Raw genomic sequence first — 22,327 nt, forward strand, 5'->3', positions numbered from 1 at the left:
TTCAAGACCACTAGGGGGCATGTCAGATACCAAACTGGATTCAGGGAAAGTTGATAGACCTGTATTTTCGCTAACTGGTTCTACTCTGGTACTTTTAGTAAACCCACACAGCAGCAAACATAAATAAATAAATAAGTCCATGTAATGAAACCTAAAGAACTACAGAAGTAAAAAAAAAAAAAAAAAAAAAAAAACACTGCTGGATTTGGGCGATGTCAATAATGCATGGTATCTTGGGTATTGTAGTTTTTAGATTCAGCACTCTAACCTGGAAAGAGCAGAGGTTTAGGACAGTATAAACTACATTTCCCGAAGGTCTCTAATTGCACGCAAAGTTACGCCACTGCGTCTAGACGCAAGCTTTGGCATCCCATTCCCGTCGGACCGGCCATATTGGATTGAAGTCTGGAGGTACTGAGTGACTTGTTTTTTGGACCGTGTATCTTTCCTTTCAAGGCAGCGGTTTCAGTTAAGTTTTCCTGGTAGGTGAACTACGCCCCCGCCTCCTGTAAGACGGCAGGTTGCTTTTGATTTCAGGAGGAAAGATGAGTCCCACCGACGCGAAACGAGGAGCAAAGCGCAGGAAGAACAAGCGGGGCGGTGGCAGCAGTAGCTGCAGTAGTGCTGTTTGTAGCAGCGGCAAGGCCGGGGCTTCAACTGCGGCCAGGAGTCAGCAGACAACTGGAGCATCAGCCGCGGCCATGGGTCTGTTGACTGTCGGGAATCCTGGAAACAGCAACCCCGGCAGCATCACAGGCCTCCACGGAGAGGTGAGGTATTTAGTCGGGGTGGCACTGTCTTTAGTGAGAGTGCACACACATTAATACAGACTCCTTATGAGGCCTAATAAGGTTTACATTGGGTTTTTTGGGGGGGTGATGTTTACACACCCAGTGTATTATTTTGGAGGAGGGTAGATACTGTGGCTGGTTGCTGAAGTAACACTGGCATTCTACAGAGAGCTGAACGTTACTTTGACAAGATGGGGAAGTTGCAGGGCCTTCGGTGTGTGCATTCAGTTCTAAACTTACTGAACTGCACTAGATATGATCACAACAATTTTTTTTTTTTGGGGGGGGGGGGGGGGTTAGAACTCTTTTTAAGCTCCAAATTGGTTTTATATGATTTCTTCACTACTTACAATGTATTAAGTTTGTACCTGTAAGCTGTGAAAGAGATTGACACTTCTCTTTAAGTCTTGTCATTCTGTTGGAGGTTGGTAATCAGGTGCAATACATGCATTATTTGTGCTTCAAGAAAGAGATCAAAACTTAAGCAACAGACATTCTACTGACAGCCTGTTTTCTGATAAACATATATTGCCCAGTAATATATACTGAACTCTTCATTTGTTGAGTAAGTATCCTATGTGGTTCGTGTGTGTGTGGTGGTGGGGTGGGGGGTTAGATGTGTAAATGGATTGAGGTCCAGCATTGTAATTAGACCAACTGTTCTTTTGTTTACCTGTAAAATATTGTTGTTTGTTTGGTTTTTTTTGGGGGGGGGGGGGACGGACGGACCATGGAATTAGACTATGCAGAAATTACACTGACAACTTTTGAATTTTACAACAGCAGCAGTTACTAAAATTATAATTGTAGTAACTAGTGATGGTCATTGGTGGGTGAAAGCAACATTGATAGTTGGAGGACTTTATGATCGATTAATAATTTTGTAATGGAAATGTTATAAGTTTAAGTATTGCCTATTTATTTTGTTCAGGGAATTACCAAAACAAGCATGCATGTAAAATGTATTTTAATCCTGTCCCACAAGTAATAAACATTTTCTGTGTAAAATATTTAAAATATTGTAGTTGGAAATAATCAATTATAAGTTGTCTAATGTATCGTTGTTAACCAGAAATTACAGATTTATCAATAATTCTTATTATAGGAACAATAATTAATAACAAAGAAAGGTGCTATATATTCAGTAGGTAATGAGTTACATGGCAAACAAATATTTGCTACCCCAAATCAGGTTCAGTTACACTTCTGAATATTTAATAAAACAGTTTGGGGGGATCCATAGAAAACATCTGAGCCAAGGGTGACATCTTTACGTACTGTAGATGAGACCGATAACATGAGGATCAGAACACCTTCTGGAAAAGTGCAATATCTCAGTCCCAATGATTTTGGCAATGAATGACAACACCAAGCCTACCCAGGGTCTCTGTCCATAATTGTCATATTTCAACCTGGGATATGACCATGCATCATGTTGTTAAGTTCCCTTCATAAATGTCTTTGTCCACCTAACTAATGTTTCAGCAATCAATTGACAGTCGTTTTGTTTTGCAGTTCTAGCTAGCATCTTTTGCACTGGATGATCATTAGGTAATTTCCTTTAACAGAGAAACTGATTTCTGCCAGACGGAAATACTTTTTGGGGCTGCATGTTTGATCTGGTTTGATCTTTTGCCCTTTAATGGAAGCAATTCAGAAAAGGAATAATTCTGAAGAGATTTCAGTTCTTTCCCAGTGGCAGATAGTAACATAGCCTTTGTTTGAAATTGCAAGTTAAGGACTGCGTTTTGATTAGGGGTGTGCCGATTCATCGATTCACATGGTGAACCATGATATTTTTCTTGAAGATACGATTATCGATACAGTGACCCCTGTATCTATACACTTTTATTTTTTTATATAAAGTAATTGTGTCTGCTAACATAAACATGAACATGCATTAATTTGTGTCTACATTGATAATTAGAGTATTATTTATTCGCATGAACTCTAGCAGCCTCACCTACCAATCACTGTGCTCAGGGTGTTTTTGTCAAGTCTGCCGGCAGCTGGGCAGAGGCGGGTTATTAATGTTGATAATCTCATCAGGGCGACTGCGAAATTTGACCTGCACTGGACAGTTAAAATCCAGTCTGGACTCGCCTCACGTTCTTGATAAGTGTCACGCTGTGCAGTCATCATCTGCATAGATTAACCACTCGAATGTGGCAACAAACAAGTGAGTACAGGCATTTAGTTTTAGTGTCACTTGAGTGTCTTAACAAGTTGTTGTATTTTAAGTAGTTGAATATGGTAGGAACTAACTTGCTCCTGAAGTGGCACCCAGCAATTGAATTTGGCCTGGAGCCATTGGCTCTAAGGCAAAAACTTTGTCTGAAGCCCTGATTTCTTATTTTGTTTTCAAGAAATGTATTTTAATTTGACCAAAAGTGCGTTACCAGTGTTATTGCAAACACTTGCACAAGCAAATGAGGCAATTGTGTGATTTTTATGTTTCATGCTTCATTTACAGTGTCGTGATACGTATCGTAATCATGACCCTCATGTCGCGATGTGTATCGTATCGTGAAGACACTGCTGATACCCAGCCCTGTTTTTGATTGCACAAAAATGCCACCGAATTACCCTAGGGTAGGTGTTTTGTGACTAAGACATCTCCCAGTGAGTGATAAAAAAACAAGTTGGTACTTCTCAAAAAGATTTAAAGTACATAGAGCCAGCAGTAATTAGGCTACAGTAAAACTTACCAAATAAGAAATACTGTCACTTTGGAGCTCTCACATTTTTCTGTGTGAAAAATGCACACAGGGTTAGAAATGAGCTTTCGCCCACACGCCAAATGTGGGTTGATTTTGTCTGGGGCGGGTAAATTTCACATACTAGTGCCGCATCCATTTTTTTCTGGGGGGGTTTTTGTGCCCAAGTACGCGGGAATTGGGGGTGTTAGTGGTGTGGCTGCACTCACGTTTCTCATGTTAAACTTAGTTTATGTATGAACACGGTAGATCTGCACTGCCTGCAATAATGTCATGAACTGTTTCAACCAGTTAGCATTGCTATGTGGGGGCTGGCATAGTGTTTCAACTAAATAGCACTACGCATTGCCATGGGAGGGCACGTTTTTATTGTTTCAACCGATCAGCACCAAGCATTGCCCTGCGAGAGAGCATTTACTTTCCGAACGTCTCCTAGAAGCTGGTTTTGCTGCGATAACTGTGCTCAACAACGTCTGACAAAACATGAAACACATTCTCTGTAGCAATATTTTAACTGTTAACATATGTCAATATATCTCAATAAACAAGCCCTATTACAGTTGGCACTCACATATCTGACCATATAAAATTTTGACTTAATCGACAGTTAAGAGTGTGACATGCATCATCTGAGTATCTCATTTTGGCTCGTTCTAACCCTTGTCTGTTTTTCAGGGAACTCAAAAAAGATACCATGTCAAAAATACATAGCTGGAAGGACTGTTTTAAAATAAGTACGCTTCCATTTAGATGTACTGTAGTTGGTTTTGTTCGTACAGTACTGTTTTCAACAGAAGTATTTTAATTCAGAACGATATGATTCTGAAAATGTCACCTGCAATACAGTACATACTTTTAAATCAGGTACGTATTGTAGCAGTGTATCAAATTCCCCATTAATGACTCAACAGCAAAAAAGAGTTTCCAGAATTAACGGTATCCAAAGTCAGTATTCAAAATTGCAGAATATATTGCTCGATAAGGCCCTAAATGTCACAGTTCACTTGCAAATGAAAAGGCACAAAGCAACTAAACATCACAAATTAAAAAACAGATTCTAAAACTGTTTGATTAACTGTTTTACACAGGGCTCCCGAGTGGCGCATCCAGTAAAGGCGCTCCTCGCAGGATGTGCCCTATAGCCTGGAGATCGCAGGTTCGAATCCAGGCTATGTCACAGCTGACCGTGACCGAGAGTTCCTAGGGGGCGGCGCACAATTGGCTGAGCGCTGCCCGGGTAGGGAGGGCTTAGGTCGGCAGGGGAATCCACGGCTCACCGCGCATCAGCGACCCCTGTGGCCGATAGGGCGCCTGTGGCTCTGCAGCGGAGCCGCCAGATCTGTGTTGTCCTCCGGCACTATAGGTCTGGTGGCATTGCTGTGGATCTGCAGTGCGAAAAATGACGGCTTGGAAGGAGCACGTTTTGGAGGACGCGTGTTCCAGCCTCCGTTTCCCGAGTCGGCGGGGGGGTTGCGAGCGGTGAGCCGGGGATACAGATAATAATTGGGCATGCTAAATTGGGGTGAAAACCGGGGTAAAAATAATTGGTGACGATTAAATTTATAAAAAAAAAAAAAAAAAAAAAAAAAAAAACTGTTTTACACAGGGGTGTACAATTAAAAAAAAAAAAAAAAAAAGTCCAAGGGATAAAATGCTAGAAAAATCTACTTGTACTATTTAAAAAATCTACTTGCCCCCTCACCGTCCCACAAAACACACACAAATAGAATATCACTTTTAGGATTTTACGTTTATTAAATAATGAACACAATCAATTGGTGATTAATAATAATTTTTGCTTCAGGAAATCCAATAAAGAAAACGTAATTCAGTCCAAACAAAACTAAGCCCATTTAATTTTTGTGGTTGACACACAAAAATAATAAATTTAGGTAGGGTTGTTAGTCATTTAAAGTTTAAACATTAGTAAAGTGTCAAACGTTTTTAATTTTGCTTAATCGTTTAAACTCTATCAAAATATTAAGAAAAAAGGGTGTCTGCAAATAATGGCTACTCAGTTTTTTTTTAGTTGTCTACTTCCTACCTTTGTCATGTGACATCATTGTCATTGGATATTCACCTCCAAATGTCAAGCATTCTTTTGGTCACGTGTCTAGCAATGTCATCCTCAGGAGATCAAAATAAGCAAAGCCCTGTCTGGGCATATTGCGATTAAAAGGGAGACCAAAAAGTAAAATGTAGACTGTGCTCTGCAGAGCTTAGTTACAGCGGCAGTACGGAAACAATGTTAAAGCACATGAAAATAAAGTATCCTGTACATACGAGGTCTGCTTCTACTAGTGGTGCTGGATCTAGCGTGGAGGAGGTGGGGCCCAGACAAAGAACAATGCAAGCGAACTGCTATTAGTGCTAGGAAAATGTGATAAAATTCAGACTGAAAACATAACACGGTTGATTACTGAGATGATCGCAACTGACATGCGACCAATTTCAATTGTGGAGGATATCGGATTCAACTTCAATGTCTTGTTGAGCCAGATTACAGAAGGCTGTGTTGATCGAGGGAGATGCCGGTTTTGTTGGCAACTGCGATTCTGGGACTGAGACTCGAGCAATGTTTAATTAATACTTTTTTTTTTTTTAAACAGAGAAGATTGCTTCCATGTTTATTTTTTGGTCTTTTTTTTCCTACGCAGCCAGTAAGACAAGTACAAACTTTACATATTGCGGCTCCCGAGTGGCACATCCAGTAAAGTGCAGGATGCGCCCTATAGTCTTGACGTTGTCGGTTCGAGTCTAGGCTATTCCTTTGCCGACCGAGGACGTTAGGTTCTTGCTTTACATGCAACTCGCTGGGAATTGTAGAAGGATTGCTGCATCACCCTTGCCTGAGAGGAAGCGGATTCAATGCATAGCCTGGTAGCACTGAAAGATGTGGATGGCTCTTGGTGGCTGCTGCAGCCATGGCATCTTGCTCTGTGCCTGGGTTATAGTTTGTAAGAGCAACTGCTTGTTGTATTCGCAAAATGGTAGAGTCAACATCTGAAACAAAGCTTTCTTTAAATCTTGGTGATGTTCTCACTTTTATATCTAGAAGAGAGATCAGTTGAAATCATGTGTTTAATCTGAGCTACTAGGCAGCGATCCTGATCATTAGGTACAAGAAGCTCATTCATAATATGTTGTAGAACTGGTCGAAGTGTAGATACACCGATGTGAATCTCACTTGTCAGTGAATAGATTTAGACTGCCATTAGATCCCAGGTATTTCTATCAGCCACAAGGACTGTGCAAACAGCCTGCTGCTGCTCTAGAAATTTGATAGCATTGCATAGGTTGTTCCCCAGCGGGTGATGACATAATTTATAAGAGAGTGTTGAGGATAACCTAGTTCACTTAGCTTTTTCTTTAGTTCTCTCTTTCTCCTCCAGCTTGTGGTGAATCCTTGCAAATTAAGGTTATGCCCAAATCAGCTTAGCCACACCAGGGAGTGCAGAAAGGCTTTTTTTTATTCATTTATTTTTACATTTGAGCCATTATCAGTGGTCACTGCTACTATCTGTTTTTTTCTGCAAATTCCAGTCTTCCAGCAAATCAAAAAAGGCCTCCTATAATGATTTCTGCAGTGAATATCTCTTTTGCTGCATTTGTGTGAAGCTTTCAGTCATCTGTTATGAAATGACATGTAAGGCTCAGGAAGGGTTTGCCTACACCCCCATTGCTTGGTCAGTTGTGGTGCTGAACCATTTGGCAGATTTAATCGAGCTTTCAACTTCAGATCTCGGATCATTTTACATTCTTGGTTTTTTGTTGTTTGCAAAATAGTTTCTAGAAGGCGGAGAGTACTTTGAGTTCAGCTTCTGTAAAAGCTGTTTAAATCCTGCCTTTTCAACTGTCTGAAATGGCTGCATGTCTTTTGCAATAAACTACCTTAAGCTCTTGCTTGGATTCAGGATCATATTGTTTTCTAACTCTACTACTGCTTAATTGTCAGCTGTCCTGGTTTTGGACATATAGAAGCCATCTTATGATTGACCTAAGAGAGAGAGAGAAAAAATTAAGATCTTAAAAGATGTTTATTAATGTGACTCCTACAGTATTGCTTAGCTGTAGGAGTGCACCTGCATATTTAGGCCCTGTCCACACTATGCCTTTAAACCATATTAGTTGCATTTAAGCCGGCTTAAAAGTGCTAAATACGGTTTGCGTCCACGCTACGCAGCATTTAATACCGTACTCGAGAACCGTACTCGAGACCACCTCAGGAGGTAGTCTCGAGTCCAGTTCTAATAAGATCGCATCAGGTAGTGCGTTTTATCTGAAGTGTGGACGCTGTAATACCAAACTACATTTTTTTGTGTATCCTCCAATATCCCAAAATGCTTTGTGGTATGTTTGGCGAAATACTCGGAGCAGGCATCTTAATGATTTGCTATCAGTGTACACTCCGCACTAGGTATTCATTTTTATGCTTCAAAAATCTGTCAGGACATCTCTGTTACACTAGTGGGGAAAATAACAAAAACACAACATTAAATTAGGCCACTGCAAAAATGAAATGCGAGTTAAAAGTAGGATCGGGGATGAACAAATCATGTAATTTGTCAGCTCTGTTTGAAATAAAATTAAGAGGACCAGAACTAGGCTCAAGATATGAAGGTAAAAACAAAGATTGTTTTGTAATTAACAGCTTTTTCTGAGTTTAACTATAAAACAGAATCAGCTCAATTTGTTTAAAGGGACTTCACCTGATTAAAAATAAAACCTGACAACTTTAAGCCCTACTTGTGTGTGTGTTAGGATTTACTTTTTCCACAATACTTGTTATATTTCTTTTTAGCAATATGGACCTCTGTTAATATGGGGCATAACACATTATTTTAAAATACAGTGCATGGTGGGATACTATAGTATTAATTTCCACGGATCGTTGCGCTGCTGGGAATTTTAACTGAACTATTCTAATGGTGTGTGCATGCATTAAGCCTGACTAAACATGAAACGGTACTTCAGTGTGGACGCTCTGAGCTGGATTAATTAGAACGGTTTCTAGTACGGTTCTCGAGATCGGTTATGTAGTGTGGACATGGTCTATTATTATTATTATTATTATTATTATTATTTATTTCTTAGCAGACGCCCTTATCCAGGGCGACTTACAATTGTTACAAAACATTATAACAAAATAAAATATCCAGTATTGTAAAATCCTAATCTTTTGTAGTACTAGCTATATGACATGTTGCTTTGCAAAGCCACATAAAGCTTTAAAATGCAAAAAAGAATTGTCTTAGTAGATTTTAATTTCCATTGGAAGATGCAGTTCCCACTGTCTCTCTGTAGAGTGCAGGATGATGATCACAGAGGGTATTTATTTTTTGGCCCAGTTTACACAATTCATTGGATATTATACTTGCTTAATATCACATTTTATCCGAACCTCTACAATGAAGCGGTGGTTTTAAGGCAGTGTAAATCCATAATACACGTTAAGTTGGAACACTGTGAATTATAAAATTCAACAGAGCGTAACACATACTGTATGTGGTAGAGTAGAGGTGCTGCAGACTACTTTAAATCATAAGAATGCCTGCCAAAGCCATGAAGCAAACCTCTATAATTAAAAAAAAAAAAAAAGGGTTTTAGTTTAATTTACTTAATTTAGTTGTATTTTCTAATAAGTAATGTGTGTTAATTACGTTAAAACGATTGGTTCAGTCCCATATTACTAGTCAGCCATCTAGTAATGCAGTAAGGGTGATTTCTGTGTTGGTCTGCCTTCCAGACTCTGACTTATTTACAATACCGTGATACCACGCTTATCAGAATATTTTTTGGTATTAATGGTATTAATACCGTGGAGAGTTAATATTGTGGTATACCGTCATATCATGACATCCCTACTTAGAACTGACTTGGTTGTCTTTTTAAAAAATCAAGAGACTTGTCTTTTTAAGGAGCTGTGCTTTGTATTTAGGTGACGCTGAAGAAGGGAAGGTTTCATAGAATGATTTGATAAGAGTTCATAGAAAATAATGCACTGAGGAACCGGTTCACCTATCTTCAGCACTCCAACTAAATCCAAATGCTAAATAGCTGGGATTGTATATTCTTGTAATCTTGCGTTTCCCACTGGTTGTTGTATCAGGACTCTCATCAGAACTGCCAGAAGCATCTTGGCTTTTTTCACTGCCGTGCGTACTAGGGCCTGGTAAATCAACAGCTTCATCGACGTCTGATCAGTCAACAATTCGGTGTATCTACCTAACTTTTCTTCTGCTCTTTGCAGTGCTTTTTCTGTTTTTTCTTGAAGTGTCTGGCGAGTTGTCCTACAGTTGTTTTAGCTACAAGAATCCATCTGCATACAAAGCTATTTGTATTTTTACGGGTGGTGTTTCTTGTAGGGGTCCTCTTCCTCGATAATTATTATTTATTTCTTAGCAGACGCCCTTATCCAGGGCGACTTACAATTATTACAAGATATCACATTATTTGTTACATACAATTACATTATTTTTTACACATTATTTTTACATACAAGTACCCATTTATACAGTTGGGTTTTTACTGGAGCAATCTAGGTAAAGTACCTTGCTCAAGGGTACAGCAGCAGTGTCCCCCACCTAGGATTGAACCCACGACCCTCCGGTCAAGAGTCCAGAGCCTTAACCACTACTCTACACTGCTGATTGTGTACCTGTTAAACTAACTTTATTGCTGAATGCTCTTGATTGGCTAGATGTTACCAACGCTTTTTTTGAGCAGCCACTTAAGACCAAACTTTGATCTAAGGGACTGTGTCTAAAGTTCCATTAATTAAGATCAAGAACTGTGCCGAACTACTGTTTTGAACGGAAGATGAAACTCAACCCCTAAGTCAGTGATATTCAATTAGATCCACCCGTTTGGGAATTTTATGACGGGGGATGGGTCGTGTACAGAAGGTTGACAAAAAAATAGAAACTCACACATAATAACTTAAACAGCAAAGATATAGGAACATAAAGTTTACAAACGAGAGGAGGCCATTCAGCCCATCTTGCTCGTTTGGTTGTTAGTAGCTTATTGATCCAAGAATCTCATCAAGCAGCTTCTTGAAGGATCCCAGGGTGTCAGCTTCAACAACATTACTGGGGAGTTGGTTCCAGACCCTCACAATTCTCTGTGTAAAAAAGTGCCTCCTATTTTCTGTTTTGAATGCCCCTTTATCTAATCTCCATTTGTGACCCCTGGTCCTTGTTTCTTTTTTCAGGTCAAAGAAGTCCCCTGGGTCGACATTCTCAATACCTTTTAGAATTTTGAGTGCTTGAATCAGATCACCGCGTAGTCTTCTTTATTCTGAATAGATTCAGTTCTTTTAGCCTGTCTGCATACGACATGCCTTTTAAACCTGGGATAATTCTGGTTGCTCTTCTTTGCACTCTTTCTAGAGAAGCAATATCCTTTATGTAACGAGATGACCAGAACTGAACACAATATTCTAGATGAGGCCTTACTAATGCATTGTAAAGTTTTAACATTATTTCCCTTGATTTAAATTCAACACTTTTCACAATATATCCGAGCATCTTGTTGGCCTTTTTTATAGCTTCCCCACATTGTCTAGATGAAGACATTTCTGAGTCAACATAAACTCCTCGGTCTTTTTCATAGATTCCTTCAATTTCAGTATCTCCCATATGATATTTATAATGCACATTTTTATTGCCTGCGTGCAGTACCTTACACTTTTCTTTATTAAATGTCATTTGCCATGTGTCTGCCCAGTTCTGAATGCTGTCTAGATCATTTTGAATGACCTTTGCTGCTGCAACAGTGTTTGCCACTCCTCCTATTTTTGTGTCGTCTGCAAATTTAACAAGTTTGCTTTCTATACCAGAATCTAAATCATTAATGTAGATCAGGAATCGCAGAGGACCTAATACTGATCCCTGTGGTACACCACTGGTTACCTCGCTCCATTTTGAGGTTTCTTCTCTAATCAGTACTTTCCGTTTTCTACATGTTAACCACTATAAATGGGTTGCAAACTAAGTACAGTATTACTGTCTTTAATTTAACTAAGTTCAATAAATTGTAAATAAAATGACATTCTTACCTGTGTTTGTGTCAATCTAATGAGAGAGATGGCATCGTCGTTCTCTGGCAAGCTTTGTGAAGACTGGTTTGTAGGAGGTTAGGGCAAGGTGCATGTAGTGATGCAGATGCTCATCTGTGAGGCGATTGCAGTGTTGGTTTTTTATAATGTTCATAGAGAAAAACCCTGATTCACACAGGTATGTCGATCCAAACACCGTTAAAAGAAAGACGGCTAAATTCTGGCATATTGAGTCCAGAAATCACAAGGTCCAACTTCTCTGAATTTTGCTTTCTAGACATCTGAACTCTGGAGCCTTACAATTTCTAATTGAAAGGCATCTTCATCAATTAAATCAAGGATGTTCTTCGCTTCAGAAGGGCAAGGTCCGTCAGCAGACGGCAAACAGATCACGAACAAAAAAAACACGTCCTTAGGAATTTTAAAATTCTCAAATCAAAAGTTTTTGATGAGATTGTTCGTGAATTCTTGCATCATTTTCATCGAGGTGTCATCTGTCGCAACAACACGCAATGTGGGAAAGTGCAACATTTTTCCTGATAAGTCAGTGTTAAAGATTTCAAGGTTCCTCTGAAATGCGCACACCTTCTCAAACAGATCCCCGACACTGCTTACACGGCCTTGCAGCTGCAGGTTGAGGGAATTCAAGTGACCAGTAATATCACACAGAAAAGCTACCCGGGACATTGTAGGAACATCATTCATAAATTCCAGTAATTGTGATTTGAAAGAAATTTTATTATTTCTTTCTGAAGTGCACAAAACCTCTCTAACACACGCCCCCGACTTAACCAGCGAACGTCATATTGCAGCAACAGATCATTGTATTCGGCTGAAACGTCCTGCAAAAGTGCTTGAAAAAGACAATGTTGCAAGCTAGAAGTTGAGCGTATGCAGTTCATTAATCTCATCACAAAATCCATTGTTTTTTTCAATTCACCAGACAACTTACCGCACAGGACAGTTTGGTGAATGATGCAGTGAAGAGTGTTTAATGAAGGGTGTATCGCTGCCAAACGGGAAGCAAAGCCTTTCTCTTTCCCTGTCATGGAGGGGGCTCTGTCTGTAACAAGCAGGTTTACTTTCTGCAGATCTAATCCATGCTGATCAAAAAAGCCTTTTACCTTTTCAAAAACGATCTCTCCTGTAGTGTAGGTTTCTAATAGTATTAAGCAAAAAAATTCTTCCTTGACGATTTCACCATCATAAAATCTAACAAACAACGATAGCTGGGCAGTGTCAGTAAAATCGCACGATTCGTCTGCAAGAGACATGTATTTGGTATTTTTCATTTCGGAAAGCAGTGCTGACAGACAATCCTCGCCAATAATCTCCACTCTTCGTGCTGCTGTGGAATCAGACAGTGGAACTTGCTTCACGCGGTTCAGAATGTCATCTTTGTTTTTATCTCCGGCCAACAGCTCGTCCAGCAATTCCAACGTGCACTCCTTCACAAACTCAGAATCCAGGAAAGGCTTTTTCTTTTTAGCTAGTGCCCACATTACCCTAAGAGAAGCAGCTGTTATTTTTTCCTGTACAGTTGCTTATGTTGTGAGAATCAAAATTGACATGTGATATGAAGACTTCAGACTTTCAATTTGGTCACCTCTTAAGACACTGCCAGGAGATAAGGCTGTGTTAAAATGACTGTGCTTTGATTCAAAGTGTTGCCTCAGGTTGTTGACCTTGCAGACTGCTACAGTGGTTTGGTATATTAAAAACAATGGTTTTGCATTTAAATGAGATGGCATAATATACAGAAAATCTGCCGTCCAGTTGGATTAAATGCACGGTTTTCGCTGTCCTCTTTGCAACGTTTACTCCCGCTGCACTCATTTTTGACTCAATTTCCATCACACTAATAATGAAAAAAATGGGTGGTGTCCTAGCTGAACGCACTGTCTGATGCAATCATGGGAGCTTAAGATCCAGTAGGCAAGTGATAGAGCAAATTGATAGACAGCGCATTATACTATTTGAAATTGTGTATGCTTACTATTAGTGCTTAGACGAGACCTGAATAATTTATTATAGCAATTTTTTATTTTTTTTTTAATTTAAGGTGAGCTGACGGGCCGTATTTGGCCCGCGGGCCACCTGTTGAGTACCTCTGCCCTGAGTTTTGTCTGTAGTCATATTAACCCACTGTGAAACTAAAAACTTTACACAACCCTCAAAACGTGTCTCAACTCTGCTGCTGCTTTCTGGCTTTGTTTTAACAGCCTATTTATTGTAATCACGATTGTAGATTTGTCAACAACACATGGAGATATTTCTTATTTGTTCTCTGTAATATTCTCTTTCTTTCCATTATCCATGAATATGGAAAATGACATACTTCAGCAGCTTCACATGACACATTACCATTTTATTTGTATTACTTTCCCTCACACTTATGATGTTTGCAGTCATTCTGAGTACTTTGTGCCATTGATCAAATAGATAGGACATACTGTACAGTAAACTTCATCAGAATTATTTGCTGTAGAAAACTACTAAAGAACTTATTAATTCAATGCTACTGGTTTCATTCTTTGTCCTGACATCTTTATGTACATTTTTTTATTACTGCCTGTCTTCTCTTTGTACTTTGTAGTTGAGACTGTGTTTCTTATTGCATTAACCATTTTTGTGTCGGCCGTACATCTAAATTGTATGCTGTACTGAAAGTTTACGTGGGGCTTCCTGTTGGTGTGTGCTGTACTGTACCTTTATTCTGTCCCTGATTCACAACGTTTTCCCTTCCTAATTTCTTAGTGAAACCTAGCTCTATGGTATCAAAGTTTAATGGGCTGTTTACAATTTAGAAGCTTTACTGGAGAGACGAGTTATTTCCTTGTATTTTGTTGACTTTGTGCAAGGTAACTTGTGGTTATTATATATTGCATGTTTACTCACACTTTATTTTTTTAAATGATTAATTACACAGTTTGACATGCCCATATGGCCCTTTTGTAAGAAGTTGGCAATCATTGAATACATTATTGTTTAGTATAGAGACCTGCTGTGGACCAATGAGTTTAAAGGAAATCTCCTTTTCCATATTTTAATTTATGCATATATGCAACAAAAACTTCTTTCTACAAATTGTGATTGATTGTGTTTGAAAGCCAGGCCAATATGTGTAACAGTTTTGCAAAAAGATGACCCTGTATATGGGCACACCTTTACCCAATACAAAATTTGTTTTACCAGACTACACTAACTGTATGATGTGAGTGGTTTTTAAAAAGTGGGGTTGAAAAAGTTAAGCATGAATACAAATGCATAATTTTTGTTGTACTGTGTGGATAGTATTATTATTATTATTATTATTATTATTATTATGGATTTCATTTTGTGGTCAATTAAGTATTAACACTCATTTATTTTGTCTTCTAGGTTTCATTAAATGGTACACAATTTTCTGAAATGCCTCTGAATTCTGAGTTTACAGGAGTCCCACAGGTAATTAGAAGTATCTGATTATGTAGAATTAAACTTAGTCTTACATGATTGTTGTAGTACAGGTAGATCCATTGTATAATTAAATTAAATTTGTTACATCTGAAAATTGTGGTGTTTTTTCTTTAATCCTAGACCCCTTTTACCTTTGGCCTGAGTCAGAGGGCACCCTACACAACAGAGGAGCGCTGTCTTCTGTGTAGAAGTGAACGTAAAGAGAACTCATTTTCAGAAAGTGGGATGTCCAGTTCAAACAAAATAGCACTTTCTACATCTCCAAAAACAAACAGCATCCTGCAGTTACCTCTGTGGGTTTGTCCAGACTGTCGCCATACAGTGGAGAAGGAGGAACGGCATGCTGAATTAGAGCAGTCTCTAGTGGTAAGGCACTTGGTTATTCAGAAAATATTCACCTTGCAATCAGTATTTGGAATTTAAATGAAAGTTTTTATCAATATATATTTTGGCCATTTGCTATTAAAATCTGGGCATTTCCACGCTAACGGGGTACACATGTGTAACACAAAGTTTGAAAAATAAGTTCATGATGTAATGTTAATCCCCCTCTTATCATATGCTGTAGAGCAGGGGTAGTCAGTTATTTTATGTGAAGGTCCAAAATTCTTAGTTACAGCAAGGTGAAGGTCTGGAGCACATTTTAACTCTGACCCCTCTCCCCATACCCACAAACAAACACATAACTACACAAATATAATTATTGCACATGTTGGTTCTTCACTTGGTTTAAGGAGTTTTTGTTTTTTGGTCATCAAAACGACCGCCTCTTTCACTAGTCTGCCTTTTTTGCTGCCTTGTTTCTACATGAGTTATTTTTCTTTCCCTGCTAAAACTGTAGAATTGTATAACTACTGTATTCTTATGTTTCTGTACTAGCAGACCCAAACCTTTCACCATTGCAAAAACAAAGCTTATTGTAGCAAACAAAAGTGAAGCACACGAAAAAAAAATAATTATATATATCTATATCTATATATATATATATATATATATATATATATATTTTATATTGAGTACATTTGTCATAGGCTAATAATCACAGTAACTTGTGGGAGAAGTGGTAGGTCCTCAAGGAGCTTGAGTTACAGGTGAGCTCAGTAAGAACAATACAGAGGCACAAAGATATGCATCAGTCAAAACAGAACGCTAATAATACCATGAATAATGTTCATCTTGGAGAACGAATACCCACACACATAGCGCTTAAATATTGCCTTCCTTTCCCCAGAATAACAAAAACACGGTGTACTTGTTTTAAAAACAAACAAAAAAAATATATATTGTTTTACCTGTAATATTTGGGAAGCCTACTTAACAAAAATGGGCTTTGTAGTACTGGTACTAACTGATTTTTTTTTTCTTTGTTTTTGTGAAGTGCGATTTTTTTAAACTCAAACCATAAGGTATGACAATTGTATCTGAATTGTGTATTTAAAAAAAAAAATACTAACCACGATTATTAGCCATAAGGATGGGAAAGATTGATGCTTGCAATAGCAGCCAACACACGCAGTTTCACTTCATTTTAGCTTCTAATACTGTTGTACATTTTGTTTCATTCATGCCGTTCACTGTATCTGCTACTTACTGTCACAGCGACACCTACTGTACCCTTACGCACCACACTCATAAGAACCATGTTGTCAAATTCACAGCATTTCCAAAAACACAGATTGGCATGTGACTTAGTTGTCCGCTCAATGTTCTGGCGGTCCGGATTCGGACCGTGGGCCGCCTATTGACTACCCCTGCTCTAGAGTCTCAATGACATAGAATTATTGAAGAAAAGATAACTTTTCATGTTGCACAAATGTTGCAGGCACTTGAAATTCATACTCCATGCATGGTAACGCTTTGGTTGTGTGGTCCAGTGGTTAAAGAAACAGGCTTGTAACCAGGAGGTCCCCGGTTCAAATCCCAGCTCAGTTTGACCCTGAGCAAGTCACTTAACCTCCTTGTGTTCCGTCTTTCAGGTGAGACTTTGTTGTCAGTGACTCTGCAACTGATGCATAGTTCACACACCCTAGTCTCGTATCTTGTAAAGCGCTTTGTGATGATGGTCCACTATGAAAGGCGCTATATAAGAATAAATTTATTCATAACATTCACATAAACATTCGCATTCGAAATGTTGACGGAATGCTGTGTTCTGTCCCTGAGCGAGCATGGTTACTTGAAAAAGTGTACGCTTCCGTCCACACAGCTTTTTTGCAAGATATACTGTAGGGCTGCTAAAATCGGAAATCGATTTTTCGATCAATTGTGTATTCACTGTATACGCAAAAAATAAAATAATCGCACTGCCTACTATCCAGAGCAGGACAACAGGCTTGGGCAGTAGTCTGGAGTAGTGGTTAGGGCTCTGGACTCTTGACCGGAGGGTCGTGGGTTCAATCACAGGTGGGGGACACTGCTGCTGTACCCTTGAGCAAGGTACTTCACCTAGATTGCTCCAGTAAAAACCCAACTGTATAAATGGGTAATTGTATGTAAAAATAATGTGTAAAAAATAATGTAATTGTATGTAAAAATAATGTGATATCTTGTAACAATTGTAAGTCGCCCTGGGTAAGGGTGTCTGCTAAGAAATAAATAATAATAATATTAATAATAATAATTCCTGGCAAACAGTCTGTAAATAAATTGTGCATAATTTAAGAAAACTGGCTATATAGTCTGCATTTATTTAGAGTTTTAAAATGAACTGTAGAATTCATATTTAACAATATTCAATAACGTTAAAAATAAATAAATAAGCAATCAGTGATGTTAAATGCAATTTTAGAGTGAGGATCAGCTAGCGAGTATGCATGTTGTGATAAGTAAATCAATTTATTATTATTATTATTATTATTATTATTATGTTCTAGGCAGGGATTTCCGCATTGTAGATAGTGAAGGTTGGTGACACAGTATTAATAAAATGCAATGCGTGATGCTGCAGCTGTCACTGAATAAAAAAAAGGCTTTTTTCATAAACTCATGTCTAGTTTATATAGATTACATTCCAAAGTACTGTAATCTGTTTGGAATAAATATTCTAGTAACACTCCTGTAGTATGTTAAACTTGCTTTAGGCTTGTTGCGAATGTTGTGTTTTTTTTGTTGTTGTTGTTTTTTCTCCTGATACTACCAAGGCATAATTACCCCTTGCATTCAATTGTTGTGCACAAGCTTTTACTTATAACATCAGTGATATTAAAATAATCACATTGCGGGAAGAGGAATGCACCAAATGATTATATTTTTTGTGCCCAATTAATAGATTCTTATTTTGAGGCTTAACTGACAGTCCTAATATACTGAAACACATGCTTCATCAATCTCGGTCAAATTTGCTGTAAAAATCAAGAAACTTACCTTATTTATTAATCCAGAGAGATGGAAGATATAATCCACTAAATAATTACACATTTCATAAAGTAAGTGAGTTCGTAACCACAGTCCCGTTCACAACGTGGACCAACACCCACAGATCAATAACAGTAATAACACTGACGCAAAATCAGTCAGAAGTCAAAGGGCATGGGTCAAAGTCCCGGATATCGAGCCATGCCCATGGAAAAATAATGAATGGCGCTGTTTTGGATTTATTACAACCGACTTCCTGATTGTTACGAACATAGAAATTAGTGGACAGACCTTTATTAGTGATTAACAAAATCCTGCATCCCCAAAAAACACGTTTTAATAAAAAGTACAGGTAAAAGTTGGCTCCCAAAAAAGAAAACTTTGAGTATTAGTCCTTCCTAAAGAGCTGAAATAATAACATTCACGTTCATAAGTGTGGACAGACACTGATATGAATGCAGTGCATTTAAAAAATAAAAATAAAAAATGATCTAGACTATAGAATCTCTTGCTACAATGGTAAAAACACACTATATAATATTTTACGTTTTCTAGATTAGAATAATCAATTGAATTAGACATAAATGTGACAATATTGTTTATAAACACTCTGTATGTCGTCTTGTTTTGCCATGTTATGTTTTGATCACGTTTGAGAGGAATAGTATAAACTTCCATGTCCAGATAAAATTTCTTCAACTTCATTATCTACACTGTCTCCAGTGTGTGTTTTATCTAATTTAATATTTAATCTCAAAGAAATCGAGCTGCAACTTGTCAGTTTACTCAAACATTTACACCTGTGTAAAGTTTCCATTAGCATGGAAATGCCCATATGCTATAATTTGTACTTGTAATTGTTGATATTGTTGCATTTGTTTTTAAAGATTTGAATGTTTAAAGTTAATTATTTTTATTTATTTTTTACATAGAACCAGGATTTCTTATTGCACATGCCACTTGGTAACAGTGGATCACCAGGAGGAAGGTTAAGTCTTGAAGCACAAGTAACAACTCCAGATCTCCACACTCCTGCAACCACAGATACAGTATGTAGCTGTGAAGCGTGCAATGAGCGCAGGTAAAACCTTAACCTTAATTGCGACTGCAGTGCTGCACAGACAGATTATTCGATTGTTTGGCTTGAGCTGTCCACAGAAATCAGATGCTGACAGTCAGGAGGCTTTGTGGTCCGGTGGTTAAAGACAAGGGCTTGTAACCAGGAGGTCCCTGGATCAAATCCCAGCTCACTCACTGTGTAACCTTGAGCAAGTCATTTAACCTCCCTGTGCTCCGTATTTTGGGTGAGACGTAGTTGTAAGTGACTCTGCAGCTGATGCATAGTTCACACACCGTAGTCTCCTGTAAGTCGCCTTGGATAAAGGTGTCTGATAAATAAACATAATAATAATAATAATAATCAGATGGTTATTGGTGGTGTTTGGGCTAATTTACAAAACAAATGAAGAAATAACTGCTTAGATTTGTGTTGATTGCTGCTTTGCACAAACTCTGGAAATCAGCAGTCAAATGAGCAGCTGCTTTACTTGTTACACTTTGAATGGTAAATTAGCCCAAACAACACCAATGACCGTCCTGTGAAGGTCAGCATGTGATTGCTGTGGAGAACTGAATTTGAATAATCGGTTCATACAGCTCTACACGATCGCAGTAAAATGTTCATTATGAATTGCAGGGAAATTTCAGCAGAGTCTGAAAGGGAGCCTCAGCAGCTTCAAAATTACTGGTCTGAAGTACGTTACATGGTTAGATGTATTTACCGGCAGACTGGAATAACACTGGCAGATGACCAGGAGCAGTCTCTGGTGCCAGATAAGGAGGGAATGAAGGAACTGGTAGACAGGTACTTAACCTTTTAACTGTTGGTGGATACAAAGTCACATTTTTATTTTAAGAAAATAGTAAATATTTGGCTTTGGTAACTTGCTCTTTCACTCTTTCTTTCGCTCTTTCAAAGATAACTTTGATTATTGTCGGTGATAGTTCTTGATTTGTAAAAGGGCATGACCCCTCAGTGAGTTATCGCTCTACACCAGCTTTTACTGAAATTTGAATAATAATGCAAAGTACATTTCAGTGTGTGCACATGTATAAATACAATGCTTTCAATCATGGCAAAATAATGCCATTCCACAGCTTGTTTCTGATTCAGTGCAATCTCCAATTGGTAATGGCCACCATGTGGTTTTGGCGAAGTTCACAAAAGCTACAATATTTATTTATTTTATTTATTGATTTATTTATGTCTGTCTGTATTTTCGCCCCTGTTGGAGTCAACAGTCTAAAGCAAAATCCGGTATTTGATCAGTTTTTATTTTTTTTTCTATGGGTGGGGGGGGACAAACTGCAGCAGGTGTTAAATGTACTGTATCAGTGGTTTATTTAAACACAGATTTCTGGTTGGCAGACTTTGTGAAAAAGACCCCTACCAGCTCTATCAGCGGTTAGAGCAGCAGGCCAGGGAGTACGTGCTTGAAATGAAGGTGCGCCTGCTCAGACATCTGGCTGTGGGATCTAAAGTGACATCAGCAGTGCAAGGCCCTCCACAGGCACATCAGTTCATCTCTCTCCTCCTGGAGGAATACAGTGCACTCTGTCAGGCGGCACACACAATCAGCACTTTCCTGGTCACACTGGTAAGCCAGATTTTTTTAATCTGTTTGAATTTCAGCACTGGATCCCGGGAGTCACGCATTTTCCAGGTTGCTCCCGCATGCGTGCAACTTTCAGTACGGGAAAATCCTGCAGAGATATTTTGAGATGCTATTGTATTCTTCCCGTTCCCCCTATTTTTCACCCAATTTAGAATGCTTAGTTTAAACACATGCAGTATTCTAAGTAGTGCTGGATATATCAAATGACGCAAGACTTTGATCTCACCCGATACACATGCCAGTGTCAGTGACACACTGTCGCTGGAGGTGAAAAGCGCTCAGTGCCTACTGGCGCTGGTGTATAACACCTGTAACATGTTAAAGCAGCGCTCAGTGGTGAAAAGAATTGTGGGAAATGTGGGATCAGGCATAGAAGCAAAGGTATATTTCAAGGTCTTAAAACGACATTTCCCACAATTCTTTTCAACATCCCGTCTCTCCCTATTGGCTGAGCATCACAGAGCAAAGCAGGGGCGGCACATTCAGATTCCAGACTACACAGACAGACACGGAGCATTTTGCTTATTTGTTTTTAAGTTACTAACTGTCTCTGTTGAAATGAATACTGTTTTGTTTTTAGCAGTATTTTTATTTTCATCCGCAGACGCGCTCTGGATGCAAGTGCAGTGTTGACATGTCATTTCCTAAAATTATATTAAGCGAGGTTTCGGGTAAAAATATAACGAAAAAAGGGAGTGTATATTTTAGCACTAGTACAAGAAGACCATGTACGGAATTAAAATGAATGGACTATAGAATAGTCGTTTTGGGGTTTTTTTGGTAACAGTTTAATTGGTTTAAAAGCAAACACGATTATCCATAAACTAATGTTAACAGAAAATAAATATAAAAAGAGAATTTCGACAAAAGCTGTCGGGAAGCACTGTCGCTGCTGATTGGTTGTTTCTACGCGCTTTGAAAAGGGAGTCTCATCTTCCAGAATATCACTTACAATGTGCGCCATCAAAAATAAAAATAAAGTTTCTAAAGAAGGTGATTTCAGCAAGCTAAAACACCACATGAACAATTGTCATGTGACACTTTCTATACTGGCTTGCTAGCTTACAATTGGTTGCTGGTCCACGGCGGTGGAGCACTGGTTTAACATGTTACAGGTGTTATACACCAGCGCCGATAGGCACTGAGTGCTTTTCACCTCCAGCGACAGTGTGTCACTGACGCTGGCATGCGTATCGGGTGTTGATCTCTGGTACTGTGATATGTGATTCTCAGCGGCCATCTTTAAGCATTGTTTGTTTTTTCCGTCAAGAC

At 38.6% G+C, this 22,327-nt stretch overlaps 1 protein-coding gene across 5 annotated transcripts in view; it reads left to right on the forward strand.

The window, feature by feature from the left end:
- Positions 1-352: 352 nt before the first annotated feature.
- Positions 353-22,327, forward strand: part of LOC117409090 (protein FAM193A-like) — a 49,541-nt gene continuing 27,566 nt past the window's right edge. For 4 of the 5 annotated variants that reach the window (XM_058999077.1, XM_034014732.3, XM_058999067.1 and 1 more), the window contains exons 1-6: positions 353-770; positions 14,949-15,014; positions 15,147-15,392; positions 19,313-19,461; positions 20,077-20,244; positions 20,809-21,037. In XM_058999077.1, coding sequence (XP_058855060.1) covers positions 546-770; positions 14,949-15,014; positions 15,147-15,392; positions 19,313-19,461; positions 20,077-20,244; positions 20,809-21,037 — 1,083 coding nt within the window. In that variant the 5' untranslated portion in view covers positions 353-545. The remainder of the gene's footprint in view (positions 771-14,948; positions 15,015-15,146; positions 15,393-19,312; positions 19,462-20,076; positions 20,245-20,808; positions 21,038-22,327) is intronic. The other variant, XM_034014725.3, reaches the window with a different exon arrangement.

This window comes from Acipenser ruthenus, chromosome 2, assembly GCF_902713425.1.
Source record: "Acipenser ruthenus chromosome 2, fAciRut3.2 maternal haplotype, whole genome shotgun sequence".
NCBI classification, from domain to species: domain Eukaryota; kingdom Metazoa; phylum Chordata; class Actinopteri; order Acipenseriformes; family Acipenseridae; genus Acipenser; species Acipenser ruthenus.